At 37.2% G+C, this 26572-nt stretch overlaps 1 protein-coding gene across 1 annotated transcript in view; it reads right to left on the bottom strand.

Annotated features, from left to right (window-relative positions):
• Positions 1-6500, bottom strand: part of dlc1 (DLC1 Rho GTPase activating protein) — a 112310-nt gene extending 105810 nt beyond the window's left edge. Inside the window, exons 1-3 of the mRNA XM_039674679.2 lie at positions 6042-6500; positions 5713-5948; positions 2932-4402 (exon numbers count right to left, since the gene is read on the bottom strand). Of these exons, the coding sequence (XP_039530613.2) occupies positions 2932-4326 (1395 nt within the window). The 5' untranslated portion in view covers positions 4327-4402; positions 5713-5948; positions 6042-6500. The remainder of the gene's footprint in view (positions 1-2931; positions 4403-5712; positions 5949-6041) is intronic.
• Between the last annotated feature and the right edge of the window lie 20072 nt (positions 6501-26572).

Below are 26572 nucleotides of genomic sequence, written 5' to 3'. Positions count from 1 at the left end.
ATGCCCATGGCCAAGGATGTAAGCCGGAGTGATGTCATTGCTTTCAATAGGGCGTGGCAGTGAGCTGGCATAGTGATTTAGGATGTGGTGTTTGAAAAGCATGGTGCTATATGAACGCTTTTAATCAGAACTGTGTATACAAGCAAGAACAAACATGGAGAAGGAAGAAAGCATCTGTAGAAGAAACATGCTGGAACCGGTTTGTAAGCAGCTAAAAATAAAAGCTATTCACACTGGCCACTCATGAAGAGATGTGTGCAGTGCACAGAGCAATAATAATAATAATTAAAAATACTCTAGTTCAATAGGTTTTTTATTAAAATATATACCTTTATTCAGCATTAAATTAATCATAATTGACCTTTAAAAAAACCAAACATTATAATTCAAATAAATACTGTTCTTATAAACTTCCATCAAAGAATATTAAAAAAAAAAAAATGAATCAGAAATATTCAGTTTTCAGTCAGGAATATTAAAAAACATTCTCAACATGAACGGTTGCACTTACGTCCACCTCCAGTCTACTTTTAAAGTACTGGGTAAAATAAGGTAACTGATATGGTTAAAGGAGAACTCCGGCGCAAAATGAAACTTTGGTCTAATAAAACATTGGTAGTCAACCGTTCTCTGAGATTTGTTTTCATGATAATCGAATGTTAAGAGTTTTATCTCTAAAAACTGTTAGCCTATAATGCTACTGGGGGCATGTAATAAGTAAAAAGAAATAACTAGTTTATACCACGAACAAGGCTCAAAATAGCCCCACACTAACACAGTAACATAATGAGGGCCCATCAACACTATCTCACGACCAATTCGTACGAATTCGACGCATGATTAAAAAGTGGCTAATTCGTACTAATTCGTACGACCTCACTCGTACTAATTCGTACGAATTGCCTAAACCCTCGTGATGGTTAGGTTTAGGGGCGGGGTAAGGGGTAGGTCATTCGTACGAATTCATATGAATTGGCCAATTCGTAAAATATGTACGATTTAGCAAAATCGTATTAATTCGTACGAGTGAGGTCGTATGAATTGTTACGAATTAGCCACTTTTTAATCATTCGTCGAATTCGTACGACTTGGTCGGGAGATCGGGTTGGGGCCCACACATGCAAAACAAAGCATTGAAAACTTTGCAAGTGTACAGACATTTTAATAAGATGATACTTTATAAAGACAGTTCACTTCGTGTATACAGACAGGAGCCATCTTTGGAAAACAGTCACGACAAGTCAAACCACAAAACCATCGTGCTGAGTGAGCTGAATTGTATGAAGTTCAGCGAACTTCTGAACTGTATGAACGGCGTACGGGGATCGACTTATCGAGACTATTTTCTAAGATGGCTTCTGTCTGTATACAGGAAAGTGAACTGTCTTTATAAAGTATCTTCTTATTAAACGTTCTGTACACTTACAGAGTTCTCAATGCTTCGTTTTGCATGTAAGGACCATGATCATGTTACTGTGTTAGTGTGGGGCTATTTTGAGCCTTGTTAGTGGTATAAACATGTTTTTTTTTTTACTTAGTAAATGCCCCCAGTACTAGCATTATACGCTAAACAGTTTTTAGAGATAGAAGGCTTTACATTTGATTATCATGAAAACAATTGACTAGGTACTGATGTTTTATTAGACCAAAGGCTCATTTTGCGCCAGAGTTCTCCTTTAAGTTTAGTGTAGGTTCAGGGTTAGTACCTAGTTATCACACAGTTAATGCAATTACTATACAAAGAGTACTGTAAAATAACGTGCTACCACATGGACAATAAAAAAAAATGCTTCTTGAGCACCAAATTGAAAGATGTCTGAAGGATTAAGTGACATTGATGAGTAATGGCAGCTAAACAAAACAGATTTGTCATCTCAAGAATAATTTACATATGTATATATTTTCAAATAGAAAACCGTTATTTAAAATTGAATTTCCATTTAACAACATTAATATTTGCTGTTTTTCATCTAAACAATGCAGCCTTGATGAAAAAAAAACATTAAAAGATCTCAAAAACCTACAAATTTTGAATGGAAGAGCAACTGAACATTATCTGAAATAAAGTGCTTACTCTGCATGTGCAAACTTATCTAACACTATGGTAATATGTTCTGGTTGTGGTTGACACGGCACTGCTATGTGGTTGATAATGTGTTTTGAGTGGTTGATAGTTGCTGGCTAGGTTGCTAAGCCATTCTGAATGGATACAGTTGCTTGCTTACTGACTGAAGTCAAAAGTGCCCATTCCCATTTGCGTGAATATGATATGATATGACACACACATCTCTTCAAGCTACAGTACATAATGTGTTACCAATCATGTTTGTAGCACAAATTGGTTGGATGAATTGCCCTTCATATTTAATTCTTTTTTGAGTTTGGGGTTTTGAAAAACAAATAAAGCAAACTACAGTATAGTATGAGCTGCGGTGCTCATGTTTGAAACAAGCCTGATCACATTCCCGCTGTCCTCCACCCCATAACTTCTGGTCTGCTCTGTATGATCTCTATAATAAAAAACTAGCAAAAATACCCCAAAAGAAATAAATAAGAAACAGTCAATACAGTGTTTTATGTGAAACTAATTGAAATCTTGTGATGCATAAAATAGAATGACTTTTCGCCAATTTCAGTTTATTTGCAATGCTTAATTGGTTTGTTACAGACAATTTATGTGGAAATTCCCACAGAATTTACTTACTGACTAAGTAATAAGCATGGCACATAATGGGAACTTTTTTTTCATCTCTGCTCTTCTTTTTTATTTCCCTTGAGTAAAAATAAAACTGAATGGAAAGTTATTGAAACCTGTCATAAAATGTACATCTGACTACATTGACTATTTCAGTCCAAACTAAATCATACTTGTCAATTACTGTTAACTAAAAACAACAACAACAACAGCAACATATATGTAAAACATCTTACCTTCTTTGTACGAAGCTTGACAAGGGAACTTTCAGCTTTTGGGACAATCTCAGGTTCTTTGGCTGTATTTGTAATTGGATTTCTCTGAAGTTCCTCATAGAGTCCCTCAGGTTGAAGATCTCCTCTGGTTGTCTCCTTTAGCCTTGAGTTTTGATCCTCTGAGTTTGACAAATTCTCACAGTAATTGGTGTTTGAGTCTGTTAAATGTTCTAGCATCTCTGCCGGTATCTGAGGAGAAGTATCATCTCCAGATTCAGGAAAGGACCCCTCATGGATGGTCTGAAGTTTTGAGGAACAATCAATCCACGTCTCCATTGTGTCCGTTTTTCCAGATGGCTCCAGTTGAAAACTTTCACAAGCAGGTGTTTTAAAATTTCCATCATTTAACACGCCATGATCAGGACATTTCAAAATGCCATCACCCTGATTTTCATAGTCTTGTAGACTTTGAGTCACCATGTGATGTTTGCACACTAGACTAGCTTTATTAGCATCTAAGCTAGCTTCTGGAATGTGATGAGTTTCTTGAGAGGTTGATGATGATAAAAAGTTTGGGATCATAGTTTCATCTGTGCCTGAGCATTCAACTTTGCCAGATGTTAAAATCGTCTGTTCAGACATTTCACAACATTGTCCTTCCACAATAATGTGTGGGTCAGCAGATTTCTGTTGTGAGTCAGAGGTGGGAGGTTTATTAGATATGTCTGTAATTCCACTTATGACACTCTTGTGGTCAAGTAACATCTGACTACTCACAGTTACCTTCACTAATGATTCTATATTTTCCACAGAAGTTCCACTTTTGGTAGAAGTCAGCTCAGAACAGTCAGCTTTGACAGAATTGTTTAAGGAGATACCGTTCTTCAACTCAGATGATAAATCGTTCATTCCCTCTGTTTGATCCAATGATGTGGTAGTAGGCAGAGAATGTGTCAGGCTATGAGGAGAAGATACTTTATCCTTGTTTAGTTCCTTATTATCTGGATCTCCATTGTGAGCTTGCAAATTTCCCAAAGTAGAACATTGCAATTCATCTTGATCTGCCGAATTGTCTGAAGGTAGCCTACTATCTTGGTCACTCTTGTGCTGTGCTGTCTCGTTGACAGTATCACCAGGCATTAATGTTCGGCCCTTTGCACCATCGCAGTTAAGTTGAGATCCACCCTGAAACTTCTGTACTATCTTCTCCATCCTTTTCATTCCATCTCCACTACCATTTTCAGGGCAGGATAAAGTCCAAGGCTGGTGATGACCACACTCGGGCATCGAGGCACACCTACCACGCTGGTACCGCACATGACAGAAAACCAAGTCTAGGTCATCATAGCTGTACTGTAATCCTGTGCGTGGGATCACATGGTCCTCCCAGCTTCTTTTATGAACGGCAACAGGCATGGCCAGATCCCTCTGCTAGCCCATAGAGCCGTATTATTACAACCCACGGAAAGCACAAAACCTGATACAGGTCCTTCTGCAGAGAAAGAGAGAATTTCTTACTTCATTGTCAAACACTTACAAATAATGACACAATCTTTAGATGTGAGAGAAATTAAAATGCCACGTGAAATGAATGCTATTTACATTGAATCTCAAGTGCTCTTAAACTTGTTTTCATGTTACACTGAAAAGCGCATTAACAACTTAATATGCCACAAGCCTTATGAACATTATAAATACTATAGATTTTGTACCAATCAAGTGTATGCTGATAAACATTCAAGTGTTCACAGCTTTTGACTTATTTTGGATACTTACAGAGATGATATATGTATATATATATATATGAAGAGTTCAGATACAAAAGCCTCTAAATGCCATTTGAAATTTTCTTCTTTAATGATGATTTTTTTATCAAACTTGTATATTTAAGTTCAGTAATTTCACTTAAATAACAATTAATAGGTAATTATCATTGCCATTTAAGTGAAATCACTGAACTTAAATATACAAGCTTGACAAAAATTATCATTCTAGAAGACAATTTCAAATGGCACTTAGAGGCTTTTGCATCTGAACTCTTCATATATATATATATATATATATATATATATTATATATAAATCAAAAGATTTCAAAAACTTCCGTATGAATCGTGAAGAAATAAAAAAAAAATAGACAAATCACATTCACACTTGCGCCAAGTGTTGAGTCAGCCAAGCATTTCAGCAGACCCTCCACCCACTTAAAACTACAGTAATACTTCTCTACATTTTGCACAAGTCATTCTTCAGTGATTAACCATCAATGAGTGACTTCTTTTTAAAATTAGACCAGCAAGAAAGTCTCAAGATGGAAAGAAGTGCAGTAATAAAAGACCGTTGGGGGAAAACCACACAGCATGGTGAAATGGCAGAAGCTCTTGTAGTCCCTTAGGTCTGATAGATCTTCATGACGTCTATGTGAAGTCAGCGGTTAGCGGTGAGCATTCAGAGAAGGTCCTAACCAGGACATTCCTCTCACATCTGGCTAGAAGTTACTCCCTCTGTGGAACATCTGGTCCCAAAGTCCAGCCTGACAGAGCTCGGTTTCCTTTGCCAAGCGCTTTCGTGAATTATTCATTTTCGATAAAGACAGTTATCTTCATAAAGAAAGATAATCCTTAGTTGCTCACGTCACAGACATCCCAAACTTACTTTGTCCATGTTTGGAAATGTCTAAATCTCAGTATTAGTCAGTAGTCCCTGCTGGAATAACTGAATATACCAATTTGTATATAAACAACAAAAAACGTGACAGTATTTTTAAAGAGACTGATAAGCAGATGGACAGTCTAAGTATTACCTGAACGATTCTCCTCTTGTCCTCCGGTTCCTCTGGCCTTGTGAGCGTGTCACCCCGTGTTGGTACCGTTCGTCTGTGGCGATGGAGCGGTCAGTTACCCACTCTCCCCGTCCTGTGGTGAGCTCACCCTCTGACACAGCTAGCTCTGTTCTCAAGCCAGCCAGGATGTCAAGGTCATATGTCTCCAGGGGTCAACAGCTTCTCTATGATCCAAACAATTCCTGCTTTGAAGACTTCTAAAGAGAAATACAGAAAAATACACTGTATTAAATAATTCTCCAAGGTGATATATAGATATGAATCCAAGTTTAAAGCTTCTAGACTAGTACTTCAGTTCTGTTGATATATCAAATACGCTCCTCTGCAATAAGAGTCCCTAATTGGTTCTGCAACCAATTTGCGTTATTCCTTCAATGAAGCGGTTTGGAAAGATGATGCAAGGACTCCACAAGAGCGTGGAGGAAGCCATTCGCTTTGACCAGTCTCTCCTCAGACGTCTGGGGTGATCACTGATGTTGGTCAGTTCCTGTTGAAACCTTTTCTCCCTGGTAGAAACAAGGAGGAGGAGAAGAAAACAGAGACACGTGGAGCTTGAAAAGTGGAGAGCATGTTGTCATCTTGACGGTATTAGACGTTTTTGTTTAAGACTGTTGGTTTTGTTTTTGACAGTCTCAAGTCACTGTTTCTCTTTCCCTCTCTCCTCCTCTATCTCTTGCTTTCTCAAATTCTCTTTTTAGAAACAAGCCTCTTCATATCCTCTCTAATGTGCAGTTCTTCTGGAAACTGACAGTTGTATACTTTTCCTACTTACTCTCTCTCTCTCTCTCTCTCTCTCTCTCTCTCTCTCTCTCTCTCTCTCCATTTCTTTCCCCCTCTCTATTTCCGTGCTGTTCATAACATTTAATTCTTCCTATAAAATCGGCATGCCACATTCCCTTTTCTCTCACAGACATTCTCACACAGACACACACACACCCCCACACACACTCTTTCCACGCCTCTCTCTGTGTGTGTATCAGTGTCTTAGCTGGGAAAAGCGCTCTCCAGTTTTGATTAGAAGCAGACAGGGTGCTGCGTAAAGGTTTGAGTCAGAGGGCCAAGTCAGATTGCAGTAATGCTTTGGCACTCATTTCTGATAACTAACACAACAGCTCAAGCATTCTTCTTATGACTGTTGCAAGCATTTATCTAAACTTAACTTACCACCCTTTACACAAGCATTGTTACAGTATAGCTAAAATTCCAATGCACATAAATGATAAGTATACATTTATAAACATTTACAAATAATGAATAGTTTCAACTTTAGATTGAATACTGCAAAAAAGAAATAATAATTAAATAAATTGTATCGAGGTGTAAATAGGGTGAATCCAGGTCATGTGAGGCACTCTTTTGCAACTGAGATGACTGCACATAAAGGTCCCAAATGAAATAATGAACAAAAAAACGCGAAAAACGTGAACAAATAAATGGTTTGCAAAAACAACAAATGAAGAATGTATTACCAGTGCTTAAAATTCAACATTTGTAAAATGTCTGTTATGCATTATATAATTTTTGTTAACAATTTATTCATTTAAGCTTTAATCATTGTAAACCATCTGGCAAAATCATTTGTGGATTTTTAAAAAGTGCATGATTGTATGAATTGAAAAATTGTAACATTTGTAAGCATTTCAATTTAAACAATGATCTGTTAATCATTATGTTTACAGTAATACGTTTGTAATATTTTTACTAGCATTCTCTTTCTCTCTTTCTAGCTATGTACAGTAAATATATATTAACTAATGATCTTTTAAGAATATAGTTTAATGTTTGTTAGTGATTTATTAATGAAACTTATTATAAAGTGAATCTTATTAACAAAACACCTTTTGGTTTCACTTTATTTTGATGGTCCCTTTAACGTGTTCTGTTGGCTACGTTGGCCAACGTTGCACCTACATGTTTACTAACTCTCATTAGAGTGATAGTAGAGTAGACTGGTATATGGTTATAATAAGTTGACATGTAGTTGCAAAGTCATTTATAGTCAGCAGAATGTATGTTGAGCATCACAATAAAGAGTTAGCAGATATTAAGCAGAAAGTCAAGAGAGTCAACAGATTGTTCAAAAGGGACCATCAAAATAAAGTGTTACTCATGTTTTTATTGCTTCATCACCTTAATAAAGGATTATCCTTGAATCGTCAAGAGGAAAAAAAAAAACCTCAACAACTTAAAAATAAATCAAAAATAAAATAATAGCTAATTTATCAAAACAATGTAATACAAACAGTTCAAACCGTGTTCTCTTACACTGTAAATAAATATTTTAACGGTAAAATACTGTAAAAATGCTACAGTGCAAAACTGTTAATTGGTTAAGAGAAAGTTTCCGTACTATATACGGGATATAATTTTACTGTAAAATACCGTTGAATTTACAGTTTTTAAAAATCACTAGAACTGTTGTAACCAGAATTGCTTGAGGGACATTTTTCTCCATATCTTGGAAAAGTTCCATGTCAAATCTCCTTGACAGTGGCTTACTTGTTCTTGGGCAGCTTCGAAATAAAACAAGGTATAGTTCATCTCACTGTGTGAGTTGGCTATTCATTACCTAATATAGACATGTTTCTTGACGGTCACCCGCCTCTCTCTCGGTCTTTCTCACTCTCGATTTGTTGTTTAAAGGGAAAGGACTTGGAACCCATACAGAGTAAATGGACGTTCACACTGACACCCTTTTGCAGTGACAAAGCGAATGGAAGTCATTCTCTTTCAATGGGGGTTGGCAATTTCCTGCAACAGTGATTGTTGGTGACAGGAGTGTGTCCAGCAACACAACACAGTTTAGCCATATGCAAATAATCAAGGCAAAACAGAGGCTAATGATAAATTGCAATTAAATGTTAATGGTATGATTTAAAGGAATATCAACAAAAACAGAAGAAGAAATATTCTGTCATAATGTTCTCAACCTCATGTACCAAACCATTTTGGTTTCTTTAAAAAGAGACATTTATCGAATGACATGAGGGTGAGTAAATGATGACATAAAAAATAAAAAATAAATAAATGTGAGGTAAAATCACCTAAAGGATTATTAGGAACACCTGTTCAATTTCTCATTAATGCAATTTATCTAATCAACCAATCACATGCGTCAATCCATTTAGGGATGTGGTCCTGGTCCTCCAAACTGAATGTCAGAATGAGAAAGAAATGTGATTTAAGCAATTATGAGCGTGGCATGGTTGTTGGTACCAGACGGGCCAATCTGAGTATTTCACAATCTGCAATAACCCTTTGTTACAACCAAGGTATGCAGCAAAGCATTTGTGAAGCCACAACACGTGAGGTGGATTGGCTACAAAAGCAGAAGACCCCACAGAGTACCACTCATCTCCACTAAAAATAGGAAAAAGAGGCTACAATTTGCAAGAGCTCACCAAAATTGGACGGTCGAAGACTGGGAAAATGTTGCCTGGTCTGAGGAGTCTCGATTTCTGTTGAGACATTCAGATGGTAGAGTCAGAATCTGGCGTAAACAGAATGAGAACATGGATCCATCATGCCTTGTTACCACTGTGCAGGCTGCTGGTGGTGGTGTAATGGAGTGGTTAATGTTTTCTTGGCACACTTTAGGCCCCTTAGTGCCAATTGGGCATCGTTTAAATGACACTGCCTACCTGAGCATTATTTCTGACCATGTCCATCCCTTTATGGCCACTATGTACCCATCCTCTGATCACTACTTCCAGCAGAATAATGCTCCATGTCACAAAGCTCGAATCATTTCAAATTGGTTTCTTGAACATGACAATGAGTTCACTGTACTAAAATGCCCCCCACAGTCACCAGATCTCAACTCAATAGATCATCTTTGGGATGTGGTGGAATGGGAGCTTCATGCCCTGGATGTGCATCCCACAAATCCCCATCAACTGCCAGATGCTATCCTATAAAGATGCTATGTAAAGAATGCTTTCAGCACCTTGTTGAATCAATGCCATGTAGAACTTAGGCAGTTCTGGAGGCGAAAGGAGGTCTAACACAGTATTAGTATTGTGTTCCTAATAATCCTTTAGGTGAGTGTATACACACTTGAAAACTATGCCACATAGCTGGCATTCTGAATAAGTGATCCATATGTTGAAACTCGTTCATCTTATTCATGATGTATCACACACAGCAGGAGTTTATATATAAACACTTTCCGCTGGAATATTCATATTTTATTTCACTGCAAGAAAATGGATTTCTTGTCCAAATAACGTATTTGACTAGAAATCCCTTTTATTATCATATATTCAATACAGCCAATAGCTCAGCTCATAAACCATTTTTGTCAGAGGCTTTCAAAAAGTGGTGAGGAAAAATACTGACTTTGGCAAATGTTGGGGACATTACACCCTTCTCAACAGCAAATTGCGTCTATGGAAATACAAAAATCTTCTAAGCAGTCAAATAATATGAGTTAAATATTAATAACAATATTACTTTAGATGCGTTATGTCCAATGCTCTTTTGAAATTTCTACTCAAAGAACCCTGAAAACAGCAGACTAGAATGATTTCTGAAGCATCATATATTGGAGTAAAGAGGCTGAAAATTTAGCTATGACATCACAGAAATGAATTACATTTTAAATTATATTAAAATAGAGAACCGTTATTTTAACTTATAATTATATTTCATTTTACCAAGCAACACAGGCTCATTGAAAAACGTGCCTGTGGCAACATTTTTGCAAAATGTTCATATCACTGCAGAAACACTGGAGGCAGTAAAACAGCAATATGATTACAGGGCAGATTATGGATTATTAAAGACTTGTTTTCACGAGGCTCCTTGGAAAATGATGCTGTAACCTTGGTAGCTCCGCTAGTCTACAGAGTTGTAATTGTGATGTGGAGAACTCGGGTATGAATTGTGCGGAAAACAAGTCGCGCTCAAATCCCATGGCACAGTTGTGTTCTAATGTTACATTTGCATTTGTTTACACTATTCAATTCAGAACTGTGGTGATACAAACTCCAAATAAAACATTGCCATAATCACGTTTCTCTGTTCCGGAAGAAAATAAACACGCATTTAATGCCACTTACTGGACATTTCACTTTGAAACTGTCGCGAAACACGACCCGCGTATTTTAGTGTTTTGCAAAAATGTTGCCACAGGTATGTTTTTCTAAAAATATCTGCCTCCTTTGGACCTCTTTATCTGTCACATTCGTTTTGTTCATCACATTCAAACAGACTTTCTGTGGACCTAATATGCTCCACCCTACCCTATCTCACGACCAATTCGTACGAATTCGTACGAGTGATTAAAAAGTGGCTAATTCGTATTAATTCGTACGACCTCACACGTACAAATCCATACGATTTGTCTAAACCCACGTGATGCTTAGGTTTAGGGGCGGGGTCAGGGGTAGGTCATTCGTACGAATTCATACAAATTGGCCAATTCGTAAAACATGTACGATTTAGCAAAAACGTACTAATTTGTATGAGTGAGGTCGTATGAATTGTTACGAATTAGCCACCTCGTAAAATTTGTACGAATTCCCCGGCCCGTTTTCATCCTTTAGCGTCACAGAGAACGCATATGACAAAACGGCGTTATACTACACACTAACCCTAACCCTAACCCTTTATCGTTAATATTCACGCGAACCCAAGGCGTCATAAATCCTTTAGCGTAATATGAGACTACCCTACCCCACACCTAAACCTAACCATCACAGCGCATGTTATATTAACGATAACGGGTGCCATGTGCGTAGTATAGCGCAGTTTTGTCATATAGCGTTCTATATGAATGCGTTGGAATTCCCGTGAGATCGGGTTGGCTCCACCACATATGGAATGATAGTGCTGGAAACTGACAAAACGGACAAAACTGAAACCCAGACTATGAAACCCAGACAAACATGCTCTCTGTCACATGGCCTTCTGTTTGTATAGCCAAAAACCATCCTTCCACTCACTCCATGATAGTTAAGCTAATTGGTTTTGAACACACTCACAAGCTCCCAGATAGAAGCCTTGTGTGTGGTGTGTGTGTGAGTGGGAGGTTTTCATGGGAAAACTGTACTGTCCTATTTCTAACTTCTCTTAACCTCTTCTATTCCTGCTCCTCTGACCAGAGGCCAAACATCACATGAACTCATGACAAAGTAGGTCTAGATCAGACTGTGACCATTTAAAAGACCAAGATAGTGTGTGTGTGTGTGGCTTGGTAAACCCTACATTATGGGGACAAATTGTCCCCACAAAGATGGCAATATCAGTGAAATGTGTTTGGTACCCATGAGGAAAACAGATTATAAATCATAAGTGATGTTTTTTTAAAATGTGTAAATGCAGTTTTTCTGATGGGTACTGTAGGTTTAGGGGATATAATATACAGTTTGTACAATATTAAAATCCATCTGAATATCCCAAACACAAACAAACCCAAAATATGTGTGTGACTCAGTTTCTCCACTAAGTACATTTAAAATATTCAGCTTCATTCGTTATTTCCTAAAACATTGAAAATCATAATACCTTGAGAGATAAATAGCTCGTTTGTTGCTCTGAGTCTGAGCCGTGTTCATCATTTGAGATTAAGCTATGACCGTTATTTAACTATGAGTAATAGAAAAGGTGTATTTATATTCAAGACCTGTCATCTTTGCTACAAAATGCTGAAACACACCCACACTCGCTCCTCCAGAGCGGAAGCATCTCCATTTAGGACCATGAGAGTTCCGCTCTCACATTACAGCATCATTAGTCACATGACTCTGGATAAAGAATGAGCCATTCATGAAGTACTCAGAAGTCCCATCTGGTCTGCCCTGTGCTCCATAAGCATTGCTCAGAGTGTCCAGAGGAAATGCTCCCACATTCCTGTGTCGTATAGTTTATTATTGGTGGACGGTCAGTTTAACTTGAGGTGGACACATGGGGCTGCTGGAAAGTTTTGCTTGCTTGAAGGGGAAAGTTGTCAACTTCAAATCTGATACAAATGTCAGACAACTGCTTAGTGAGGTACAATATCCATCAAAAGTATGTAAACTTCAGTTTTCTAAATCCAAATCCAATACAATTACAAATCCAATAGGAATTCTAATAAGTAGAAAACGAAGAAGCAGGATCCAATTTTTATTTTGTTAAAGCTTTAAAACAGAAATTGACATTTTATTTTATTTATTTTTTTTAATAAATTGTAGGGCAGCAAAAAAATAAATAAATATATAATTAGCAACTAATGTCTTCCATTTTATTTAAAAAAAAATCTATTTGTAATAATGAAAAAAATGGGATACGTAAATACACTATTATATTCTCAAAATTTTAAAGGGAATTGTGATGATTATATAAAAATAATGAACAGATCCAGTTTTTTTTTAAAATCAATTAAACATAAATGTAATGTTTTAATTTAAAATGAAAATTCTGGGTATCAAGGGCAGTGAAAACATTAAATATTAGGTAATTAATGGCATCAGTTTCATAAAAATAATAATAATTAAAAAAAAAGAATCAATACGTAATTACAAAATGGGATATGTCAAGACCCCATTCACATCAAACCCAATGCAGTTATAAATCAAATATGTTGTACTGTAAAAAAATATATATATATATATTTTCATGATTTGTAATCACAACATTTTTCTTCTGTCAAATCAACTTAAATAATTTATGGAGTTCAGATAACATAATATTTTGAGTTTCTGATGGTTAAATCAATCTCCTTCATTGTTTTAACTCAATTTTTCCATTTCAATGCACTTAAAAATTTTAAGGCAACCTTACTACATTTTTTAAGTTAAACCAACAATATTTTTTACAGCGTATTAATAGCTTTGGCTTAAAAAAAATATTCATTTAAAAATAAGATATTCAAATATTTTATTTAATCAAATTAATGATAAAACATAAGTCAAGTACAATAGCAGTAACACAAATAAATGTATAGACTACACCCCTGCTAATATCTAAATGTGTGTTTTGTATGCTAAGTCTGTTTTAAGCTTAAAACTCAGTTTTAATTAAGATGTAAATCTTCCAGTTATGTAAAAAAGCCACACACACAAACACACACACACAAAGACATAAAAGCAAAGTTTGACCAGGGATAGGAGTCGATCCCAGAGCTTACCAGTGTGTTCTTTGGCAACATGGACCCCCTACATTGAGCTTTAGATTGATTGCTTAAGCCTTGAGATCAGGACCACAACTATGTAATAACCACCATATACTGTTCCCACGATCTCTGCTTATGGCTGACCACCAAACACACACACTTGGGCCTTTGACAAAGCACTCGATTGAGCTTTTATCTGCCTTTACAGTTCTGGATGATGATCCATTTTCAAGGTCAATGGTGACAGTGCTTGACTTCTCGGATGCTTGGATTTATTCCAGAGTTGCATGCTCTTGTATTCTCACTGCACGGTGGCCTTTACTGCCCCCACACTGATCTCTCTCTCTCTTTTTTTTTTTTTTTTTTTTTTTTCTGAAACCGTTACCAACTTTGATTAAATCGCTCTGTCCTCTTGGGTAATTATATTTTTTTAATGGGAATTTAAATTGAGTTAAAATTGTTCATCCCTTTGAATGTTTCTCATTATTCAGCTTTAATGAATAATTGTTTTTCAATGTTTTCACTTTCATTTTTTTTCAGACTCAATTTACCAATTATATGATTACACTTGCATTTGCTTTCAGGACACAATGCAGCATTATGACTGCTTTTCAAAATAAAACAATCTGTGTGCATATTGAAATGGATTTTTTGGTTGATTTATTAATACGCACTAGTGCATTAGACTATTTGTTTCAATATGACATACAAATCGATTCAGTCATGTGACTAAAGCCTGGATGCAATAAAACTAAATTAAATTACACAATGAATGATTAAATATTTGTTTGTTTCATTTGGCAAAGGTATTGAGAAGGTAACAGACTGAGTCATTAAACATTGATACTTTTCTGTTTATTGTTCTTTAGGAAAACACAGTTATTTGAAATTTAGAGGAATACTATGGTGGCTCTTTCTCCACAGCAAAACACAAATAAAGCTACAGTAAGCGATCGAACTTACACTTTTCAACAATCGTCAGACAAATCTTTGGAGGTGGGCTCTTTTGCCTTGGTCCTGTCAATGCTACTGTATGTCACAACCAATTCGTAAAAATTTGTATGAGTGAGTACATACAGGTATGCGTACAACCTCAACCCAGTGATGGGTAGGTTTAAAGGCGGAGTCAGGGTAGGTCATTCATACGAATTGGGCAACTCGTAAAATATGTCAGATTTAGCAAATGTCGTATGAGTGAGGTCGTGCGAATTAGCCACCTTGTAAATACATACGAATTGCCGTGAGATTGTGAGGTCCTGTAAATATCCATTTTGCAACAACCTAACAACGGTTCAAAATACATAGCAACCACATATGATTAAACCAACCCGGTCTCATACTAAGAAGTCATATAACTGACGTTTTGGGACGTCTTTTGACCATACGTCAATATTCACCTTTTTAGGGCCCCCTTAAACGTCGGTAGATGAGGTTATGGGATCCTAACTCTACCCCAGACCTAAACCTAACCCTAAACCTAACCCGTCACCTAACTGACGTTAAAGGTAAAGCGTCAGTTGTATGACGGCCCGGGATCGCCATCTACCGATGTTTAAGGGGGCCCTAAAAGGCGGATATTGACGTATGGTCAAAAGACGTCCCAAGGCGTCAGTTATATGACTTTTTGGGATGAGACTGTGTTAATCAAGCAGTCTTGCACCCCCATATTTATCTTATCTACTTTACATCCACCGCCCTGCACGGTTTCTCAGATCAGCTGAACTTGGTTTATCGTCCATCCCTTGTTAGGTGGAAGGTCATTTCGTGTTAATGTTCTTATACTTCGAAATATCTCATATGTGGCTACATTCAAGACCCAGTTAAAAATCTATTGAACATGAATTTCGTTTAATGTATGTGACTATGTTGTATGTCTGTGTGCAAATGCAATTTAATTCACAATGTAAAGCAAACTTGAGCTATGGAAAGGTGCTATATAAATAAAACTTCTTCTTTTTGATGCTCTAGCAACCAGCCACAACACCCAAGCATCACAGCAGTGAGTTTTGTACACATAAGCACCACTCACATTTTCTTCAGATAATGCAAAAACCTAGTCATCTCTCTAAACTTGCTGAGCTTTGGATCTTTAGTTGGTGGATGTCAGGTAAATGTGCTCTACCATTCATCATCATTACTGTGAGAGTGTTTGCAAGAAAGGGGGCGAGGGATTCTGTGTGACGGATGTTCTAGTGAGTGATGAAGTGTGAGAAGGGGAAGGCAAATGTCAGTGTTTTCCTGCGTTGTGTGGAAAAGGGCATCATTGGTCATTAGATGTGGGCAGCTCTCCTCCTGCTCATTAACCGCAATAACACCTCTCAAAGATTCGTTTTTTTTAGACAAGTCTGTTTTAATTAGGACTGATCTCTCTCTCTCTCTCTTGCTCTATTTATTTTCGTACCCACCACTCGCTCACCTATATTTCCTGCGCGGTGGAGTCTGGAACATTGGTCCATGTGGTTTGATGGACTGGCCCAAAGTAGAAACAGTGTCATCGCGCTTTTAAAGAAATGTCTTTTAGATGCTCACAGACCACTTTAATTACACCTAATGGCACAAACAGGAACAAATGTGTAGCTCTGTGATGTCATGTCTTGACAACACTGTGAAAAGAGAACAGTCACAACAGATCAGCTGTCTGTTAAAGGGTTCACCGTTAAATTAAACACCATTATGTCATCATTTACTCACCGTCATGATGTTCTAAACCTCTATGACTTACCTTTTTTTCCCCCTGTGGAAACAAGATGAGATAGTGGCTGCGTCAAGCTTTTAAAAAAGACAAAGAACACTGTTAAAGGATCATAAAAAAGTAGTCTATGTGATATTTGAAGTCTTCTAAAGTCTCATGGAAGTTTTGTATTAGCAACAGACTGGTTATTTGCCATAACAAACTTTTGCTTTGGTCCTGTCAATGCTATGACACAACGAATTCGTAAAAATTCGTATGAGTGAGTACATATGCCTTTGACCTCACCACAGTGATGGGTAGGTTTGAGGGCGGAGTCAGGGTAGGTCATTTGTACGAATTCATACGAATTGGGCAACTTGTTAAAATATGTAAGATTTAGCAAATGTCGTATGAGTGAGGTTGTACGAATTAGCCACCTTGTAAAATACATACGAATTGCCGTGAGATTTTGAGGTCCTGTAAATATCCACTTAGCAACAAACCTAACAACCGTTCAAAACACGTATCAACCACATATGATTAAACAGTTTTGCACCCCCATATTTGTCTGATCTACTTTACATCCACCGCCCTGCACAAGCTTTAAAAAATGACAAAGAACACTGTTAAAGGATCACAAACAGTAGTCTATATGATTTTTAGGAGGTCTATATGAAATTAAAGAGGTTATTTGCCATATATCTACATTCCGATTTGCTATTCTACACATTCAGATTGGTAACATCACGATTGGTTGTGATAAAAGAGCCAATTGTGTTTGGCATCATTGTCCTCAAATTTCTATTCTGGAGATTTTTTTTTTTTTTTTTTTTAATGAAGTAAGCGTTTTATTGCAACCTGAGATGGTGTGTGTGTGTGTGTGTGTGTGTAGTTGTACAACTATGTTTGTGAGGACCATTTTAAGTTTTAGATCATCAGAGTGAGGAAAAAAAAATAGTAAAGTGAGGACATCCAACCCGATCTCACGGGAATTCGTACAAATTTTACGAGGTGGCTAATTCGTAACAATTTGTACGACCTCACACATATTTTACGAATTAGCCAATTCGTATGAATTCGTACGAATGACCTACCCCTGACCCCGCCCCTAAACATAATCGTCACATGGGTTTAGACAAATCGTAGAAATTTGTACGATTGAGGTCGTATGAATTAGTACGAATTAGCCACTTTTGAATCACTTGTACAAATTCGTACGAATTGGTCGTGAGATAGGGTAGGGCCATCTTGGACATCCTCACTCTTAGGCCAGTTTGAGGGTCAAGACTTGGTTTTAGGCAAAAGGTTACAAATATAGATTAAAGGTAGGGTTAGAGGGTTCAGGTTAAGCCGAAGACACACTTAACGTAACACAGTCTCATCCCAAAAAGTCATATAACTGACGTTTTGGGACGTATTTTGACCATACGTCAATATCAGCCTTTTTAGGGCCCCCTTAAACGTCGGTAGATGGCGATCCCGGGCCGTCATACAACTGACGCTTTACCTTTAACGTCAGTTAGGTGACGGGCTAGGTTTAGGGTTAGGTTTAGGTATGGGGTAGAGTTAGGATCCCATAACCTCATCTACCGACGTTTAAGGGGGCCCTAAAAAGGAGAATATTGACGTATGGTCAAAAGACGTCCCAAAACGTCAGTTATATGACGTCTTGGGGTGAGACCGGGTTGCTTAACGACTTGCTGAAACATTCTAAGACTGAACTGTACACACTGACAGACTGTTTCCAATGACTGGATCAAATTTTGAACACCGATTGAATGCAAATGCTTTGTGCATTTGGGCATGATTATTAGTAAGTATCAAATAACATTCATAATCGGCCTTACAGTTTTTAAGTGTGTCCTCGGCTCTTATGGCTTGGTTCCACATTACAGAGTGGTACGGTACGCAATTCTTTCCGTTTCGATTGTCAGAAGTTGTGAATGGGACCAAAATACCAAACCACACTATATCACGGTAGGTTCGGTAGTAGTAGTAGTCCGGTAAAGGGTCTCACTGCAGCACGTTGATTGATTGACAGAGAATTGTCACTTGCGTGTGGTTTTTCGGCTGTGTTTTTCCATGCAGCCTTTGCTCAAACAAAGCTTGTCTTCTTCTTGTGACAAACAGCCACGTGCCGAGAAGCAAGAACAATATCTTCTGTTTGTCCTATTTTGTGGTGTCGCTTTGTTGCTCGTGTGAGAATGATGTCAATCGCTACTTTCTGGCATAAACCACACCTATCAAGAAATGGCTATACTGTTGGAGGAGGAAACACAAGCCAGATCAGAGATTACTGTCCCAAATCGTACTATACTGTACTGTATATTGTACTGCTTGGTGGAAACAAGCCAGAAGTTATGATGGGTATAGTGTTAGGGTAGGGAGCTAGAGATTGCATTTTGTCAATGAATGTCTTTGTAATTTTGTCATTGTACCCACAAGGACAGTAAAACCTGAGATTGTTGGGACCCCCAAATGAGGCACATGGATTAATATTCATAGGCTACTAAACTATATATATATATATATATATATATATATATATATATATATATATATATAAATGTAAAAATGAAAAAAAAAAGTTTTCTGTGATGGGTAGGGTTAGGGGACATAAAATAGTTTGTTTTATAAAAATCATTATCCACGAAGATTCTGAAACACCTAATGTGTGTGTGTGTGGGTGTTAATCAGCTGTTGTTAACAAATGTTACCTTATTGTAAAGTTTTACTGACATTTCTGATAAAATATTTTAGAGTTTGGCTTAATAGAAATGATCATTCATTTAAAAAAATATCAGTGGTTTGTCAAGACTTTATTATTTACATGAGTTTGTCAGATCTAGAAAAACAACAACCCTTTAAAATGAGTAATGAAAGGTGTTTGGTAATGAATTAAGATAATAAATAAGTTGATTTTTAGCTGTTTTAGCTTATTTTAATAATTTGATTGTCTTATTTTAAAGGGGTGGTTGATTGTGATTTTTTATTTTTTATTTTAACACAACCATGCAAAGAAAAAAAGCAGTAAACCACCCCTTTGAATAACCCTAAGTCACCTTGACGTCCCCATTCGACGTTTTCAGAGGCCTCATAGCAGGCTCTGGACCCTTGGTTGAGAACCATCCAACCCAAGACATGGTTTCAGTCTTTCTGATGGCCTGTTTGTGTTCATCCTCCTCCAGATACACCACACCTGTCTGTCCAAAGAGCTATTCATCTCTCGTTCTCCCCTCTATTCATTCATTCTGTGTTCATCTCATTCACTCTCTCCCATCCATCTCGTTACAAGAAACACAATTACCAGACACTCAAGCCTTCTAATGTTCTTCTAAAAAGAGCTAAGGCGATTTGGGCTGCTTATATTCCTCCCTTGATGAAGGCAGTAAGCTCCCATCTGCAACTGATGAGCACAATCAGCCAATCAGAACCATGCAAATCATGACTGGCAGGAGTGGGCGGGTATTGCTGGACTGAGGCCATCTGTTGGTAATGAGTTTTGCTTTCCAGCATTTCTCTCAAAAAAGATTAAAAAAGAAAGGAATAATACAAAATAAGCTGTAAATAAATATCACCACCATCAAAAAGTTGATGATTTTGTTCGCCTGGATACACAAAGTAGGTCAGTTGGAGGTGGGTTTGCCCATGGTGTACTTCATTAACATGCTGTGTGTGTGTCTTTTACACTGGTTGAACTTGTTACAATTAATAGTAACAGGGCCTCATAAGGGAATGGGCGTCACTATGGTTTGATTTATTTTGTGCTTGTAGGCCTACTGATGGTTAACAAGTTTTCTAGTGCATTCTAAACAGATATTGTCATTCTTGTTTTGTTACACTGCAATGCTACCTGTGGTTCATATATATAAATATTTTTAGATTGTTGTTTTATGAATGACAAACTGTGTTTGTTGGTTGACTTTGCCAGTGTTATAGGAATGAGTTGATATGAGACATGTGTGAAGTGTTTAAGTTAGTTTTAGTACGTTTTGAAGGTGAAATTAACTGCTCTGGCAAGCTGAAAGTTAGTTAAGATGAAAAAGTGACCTATAGAGGAATGTGTCCTAGTGATTGTAAAAAAAAAAAAAAAACTGTAAATTTGCCAGCTGACAGTTCACTGGCTTCACCCAAGTCCTCCAGCAGGTGGCAGTCTGGTTTCTTTGGTTTCAGCTGAGGGTTAACTCAGGACAGTTTTGTTACAGTGCTGTTGCCTCACCGTGTGTGTGTGTGTGTGTTTTGTGTCTGGGTACGTTAATGTATGGATACAGAAATCAAAATAGGGAACAGCTAGGGCCTTTCTAACAGCGCATGGCATTAATATAACAGAAATGGGTTATAAATTGCATAACAGACTTTTAAAATAATCATAATATGCTGAAATGCTGTCACATGAACACTCATTTAGAATAATCTGCATTCCTGTATGATACCTTACAAATGATATTCTGACTTGAATACTGGAAACAGATATGAATCTTTAATGATGAATTTTTATGAACTGAAATGCATTTTATAATTCAGGCTGTCCATAAGTTTGCAATCATAAATAATAAATACATTTAAAATAAAATATGGTTAGACTTTATTTTAAGATGATGTTGTTACAGTGTAATTACACAAGTAAGTATTGATTAATATTAATTAACTGTATGCACTTATGAGTTTAGTTACTTGTAATTATGCACATTTGTTATTATTATTATTATAGGTGTTATTGTTATATTAAATACATGCACCATATGTAACTATACCAACTTAAAATAAATTGTTACCTAAAGTATATTTTTGTCCAATTCATCTAATTAAGAGTGATATGACCAATAAGTAGGAAGTAATTTAGTTGATCCTTCTCTTTTCATTCTTATTTTTTAATATTTTTAATGATTTGTTAATGTGTTTTTATGAAAAAAACAAGGCTAAGTTCATGTGGAGCAGCACCAAGAAGGTCAAAGAACAAATCTATGGAGACTTTGATGCAAACCCACCAAACAAATCAAACCTGGAATAATGGGATGCCAAAACAGAGCCTGTCCAGCACAGCTCCCTACGGCATCCACAGCTTTCTATTGTTGCCACATTATTGCATCAGTGTTCTGGCCAGCCGGGGTGCAGTCAGCGAAATTAAAGCCATCTGACCCACAGTGCAAATGAAATGAGATGAATATGGAAGCATGATACCAGAGACAAGCCTCTGCTATACAATGTGAGAGAGAGAGCGAGACGGAACCGAATAAAAGCTTTAGCAGATTGTGGTCTTCCTGGCATTGACTCCCATTGAAGAATCTTTCAAGATCTTTGAATCATGTTTATTTTTAAAAAGGTCATGCTCGTGTTTGACTGTGAAGAAAGAGCTTTGTGTGCCTGTTAGGGAAAGGTTATGGCTTCTGAATGTTCCATCCATTTCACATAACAAGAAAAAAACGGAACGATTCTTCATCAAAATGGAGATTTCCAATGGCGATTTCATGGTTGAAAATATTTGAATATTTTCCCAGACTAAGTGTGAGTCACATAGCGAGCTGTAGTCATCCGTATTGTCATACATCAGGCCAGATGGGCTCTTGCATAGCCAGAGCATATGTAAGTGTGTGTACATGTGTGTGTGTGTTCCTGGAAACTGTCAGCTTTGGCATGACTACTTCAGAAGAGGTCCAGGCAACAAACACTGCTGTCCCTAGATACGGTTGCCACAGCAGCGTTAGAAGGAAGTGGCTCACAGGAAGACTCAGGGCTGTGCACGTGAGGAGTGTGCATGAGCTTGAGGTGATCGAGGAGAGAGCAGCGTATGCAAGTTCATCGGCCTACACACTCTCATTAACATCCACAACATAGGAGATTAGCCACCATGGTGGCAGGTTTATGGGAGATCTCGGCTTGCTGCTCTGTGCAGTTAATAACGCAGAAATTCGCACAAGTGGAGGAGAAAATAAGCTATTGCAAGTTGACCGTTTCAAATATAATTGTATAAAGGGGGATTTCATGACTGGGGGTAAAGATTAATCTCATTTAGAGTTCTCCAACTCAAGCTGGAGAAAAAAAAAAAGAAAAAAAAGTGTAGAAAAATAACTGCATTCTAACCCACGCAAAAAGTGCAGGTCTGAGGGATCGAGACAATTTGTTCAAAAATCTATTGAGCCTCCCACCTAGACAACATGTTTAGGCACATAATTACATTCCTGATGTACTGTAAAGCTATCATTCAGGCACTACATAGTGAACACACATTTCTAACTAAGAACACCACTGCGGCCAATAATTAGTAAAGAGAAAAGTCGACTATATTAACACAGTCTCATCCCAAGTCGTCATATAACTGACGTATTGGGATGTCTTTTGACCATACGTCAACATCCGCCTTTTTAGGGTACCCTTAAATGTCGGTTAGTTGACGATCCCAGGCCGTCACACAACTGACGCTTTACCTTTAATGTCAGTTAGGTTTAGGGGTAGGTTTAGGTCTGGGGTAGGGTTAGGATCCAATAACGTCATCTAAGCAACGTTTAAGGGTACCCTAAAAAGGGCGGATGTCGACGTATGGTCAAAAGACGTCCCAAGACGTCAGTTATATGATGTCTTGGGATGAGACCTACGCTATCTCACGACCAATTCGTACGAATTCGTACGAGTGATTCAAAAGTGGCTAATTCGTACTAATTCATACGACCTCACTCTTACGAATTTATACGATTTGTCTAAACCCACGTGACGGTTATGTTTAAGGGTGGGGTCAGGGGTAGGTCATTCATACGAATTCATACGAATTGGCTAATTCGTAAAATATGTACGATTTAGCAAAATCGTACTAATTCGTACGAGTGAGGTCGTACGAATTGTTACGAAATAGCCACCTCGTAAAATTCGTACGAATTCCCGTGGGATCGGGTTGATCTGACTATATACACTATTGTTCAAAAGTTTATGGTCTTGTCAGATTACAAACAAATAATCAAATATTGTATATTTGTATATTGTATATCAACCGAAATATTGTAAAATACGACATTTAATATTGTCTTAAACAAGACAATATTGGTTCGATAAAGGCCGGGTTCAGACTACAAAATATTTTTGTCTATTAGAATAGTCACTGTGTCAGATTATGTGATTTTGACTCCAAAATGCTTGTCATGTCGTGGACAAGAAACATATTAGACTACATACATTGCATTTCAAACAATTGAATCTGGCCTTCTTTAACAACGTGCATTATGTCATTGAGAAGGCGAAACTACTGTAGCGACTCACTTCTGGAAAAAAGAGAGCGTAAACAAACAATTTGTTTTAATTATGTTAATGCTAATGCTAATTCCAGTACTCAGTGCCTATATGCTATAGTTCACCAACATGTATCTTTTTTTTCACTTTGGGGAAATCCCAAAGATACATAATATAGTGAACATCACATAGCTACATAAGCTATATTAGCATTAGCAGCTCCACAAACATGTATATTGCTGTGTAAACAGTAAACAGCTCACTGGGGGTTGGAACAGGGTTAAAGGCATATTGAGAGGCTGTAATAACTTCTTAGTCAGGAACTTATTATAACTCAGACAATTATGAGCAGACCTAGACAGTATTACTAGTCAGCATTTTCTGCACTGACTAAAAATGTATTAAATGAAGCTATAAGAACTTCGCTTATTACAGAACATTAATCAGATATGTCTAAATATTTAATAAACAAACACGGGTTGGGGGAAGTGCAAAACTGTGAATATTAACAGGTGTTTCAATTCTGCAGATCTTTCTAAGTTCTGTGAGCAGATTCCATGTGGGCCTGGTTGTGACACGAATAAACACTCAAACACTCACACATAATAATGGAGCTCAGGTTGGAACGCTTGCAGGCTAATGCCAACAGACGTGTGTAATGACTGTGTGGTTGTGTGGGCAAAGCAGAGCAGTTTACCAAAATGTTCATGAAACTAGAGCAACACAGGCCTGACAAAACACCACAGCATCCCAAATACCATATAATGCAATCCTCAACAGTCCTTGCTCTGCCATTCCACTCCAGGCTACTCCATTTCAAAGAGCTAGAAAAATTAACATTTCTCAATAGTGAACTAATAAACCAACTTTTAACGCGGAATTCAGATGGAGGGCAGGGAGTGAAGAGCGCAACGGACGAGATGGAGGAAAGTCCGTACTGTACTACTTTACACGCTATTACAAGAGAAAGATACAAACAAAAAATCTAACATGTATAATGTTGGACGTCACGTGATCCTTACGTTATGAAGAGGAGCGATTTTTCAACTGAATTGAAATATTTTCCTGCCATCAAGGCGTTAGATATCAGCAACTACCTCGTTTTTTCAGACATACTTTGACTTTAGAAAGTTCAGAAATGTTACACAAACATAGCCACTTAACATAGTTGCATAAACTCAACTTTGAAGTAGCGATCACTACACACACAGGGATTTACCATTCGGCTCCTCCCGATTGCAGACATAGGTTTGCAAGCCGTTTTTCCAGAGTTTTGCGGTCAATTTCTTGCATTTTCCCCACTTATGAACAACAACTTTTGGTACACGATAAAAACTCCTTGTGGTTTGATCAATTTAAGTAACCATAAACGATGTAAAACACGGGCAATTTGAGTTTGTTATAGTGCTTTCTAAATAGCCTACAGCAAATCACTTCCTGCCCTCCATTTGTATTTCGTGCCATGGCAACGCAGTGGCGTGACGTCATATGAAAACAATCTATAAACATGCTTTGGATTAAAGTGTCAGCAAAATAATATTTTATGCTTACCAAGGGTGCATTAATTTGCTACAAATATGTGGTAAAAACAGCAATATTTAAAAAAAAAAAAAAAAAAAAAACAGCTGTTTTCTTATTTCAAAAGTAATTTATTCCTGAGATGGCAAAATTTAATTTTCAGCACCCATTGCTCCAGTTAACAGTGTCACATGATCCTTCTGATTCTGATATATTAGAATGAAAAAAAAAAAATTGAGTAAATCTTTATCTTTGAGTAAACATTTTTTTTTAAAAAAACAAAAAAAAAAACCCAAAAATCTTACTGAACTTATATATATATATATATATATATATATATATATATATATACAGTTTATAAATACTGGTTTTGAACATTTAAACGACTTAATTCCTGTATCAATATAGATTTCTACAAAATTCTAACCAGAAAGAAACATAATGATCTTACCTTTACTATTGCACAGACTTGCAAAGTTTCCAGAAAACTTAGGTCTACACAATACACAGTGAAAAAGTCTCTCCTAGGCAGAGTTTCCTGAGTCTTCCCCCGAGGTCTTGCCAGTTTCTCTGAATCCTTTAGTTTGTGAGAAGCTGATGAGAACAGGCTCCAGCACATGAGGACACCTGCTTGAGAGATGAAGCCCAGAGCGGCCAGCTGAGCCTGGGATCAGACTGAGCCCTGTCCCTGGAGAGTCTACAGATTCACTCTGATGAGAGTGGAAAGGGATTTACACACACACACACACACACAATAATTGTCACTCATGCATCCAGCATACACACATCCCATATATGTACAAGGAGAGAAAGGCAACCAGTTAAAATATTGATGGGTTAGTTTATCTTGCAGGCTAGTTTACTTCCAGTTCTCATTTATATCCATAGTTTCTAATTGAGTTATACACCTGTTTCTTGTTCCATTCATAGTCCTTGTGTGTGTATATATACATTCTGTTCTCATTGTTCTAGTTTGATGTTGTCAATGTATACAGTACGTTATTGTGTAGTGTAAGTTTAGAGCTATCATGGATATTATCTGTGGGTCATTTAATTGTCTTTGTTCCTAGTATTCTCTGTCACGCATATTTAATTATTGGACCATACTACACAAAACACATGACAGAATACCGAATCGCAAGAGAGAATCAAGAAAAAATAATATATGTGCTGTTCATCTCCTCCTTTTGAAAAACACATGGCAGATTTTCTAGATCCGGTGTGCATCTCCCATTCCATTATTCCAATTGCTTCCACACCAGCCTAAACAAGCGGTCCAAGGCATGCATGCCCGTTGAAGGTTCTTGATGGATCTTCAC

The sequence above is a fragment of the Pimephales promelas genome, chromosome 6, assembly GCF_988280905.1.
Source record: "Pimephales promelas chromosome 6, fPimPro1.hap1.1, whole genome shotgun sequence".
Lineage (NCBI taxonomy): Eukaryota > Metazoa > Chordata > Actinopteri > Cypriniformes > Leuciscidae > Pimephales > Pimephales promelas.
Note: the sequence above shows the minus strand (reverse complement) of the source record. Positions and strands in the feature narration are given on the sequence as shown.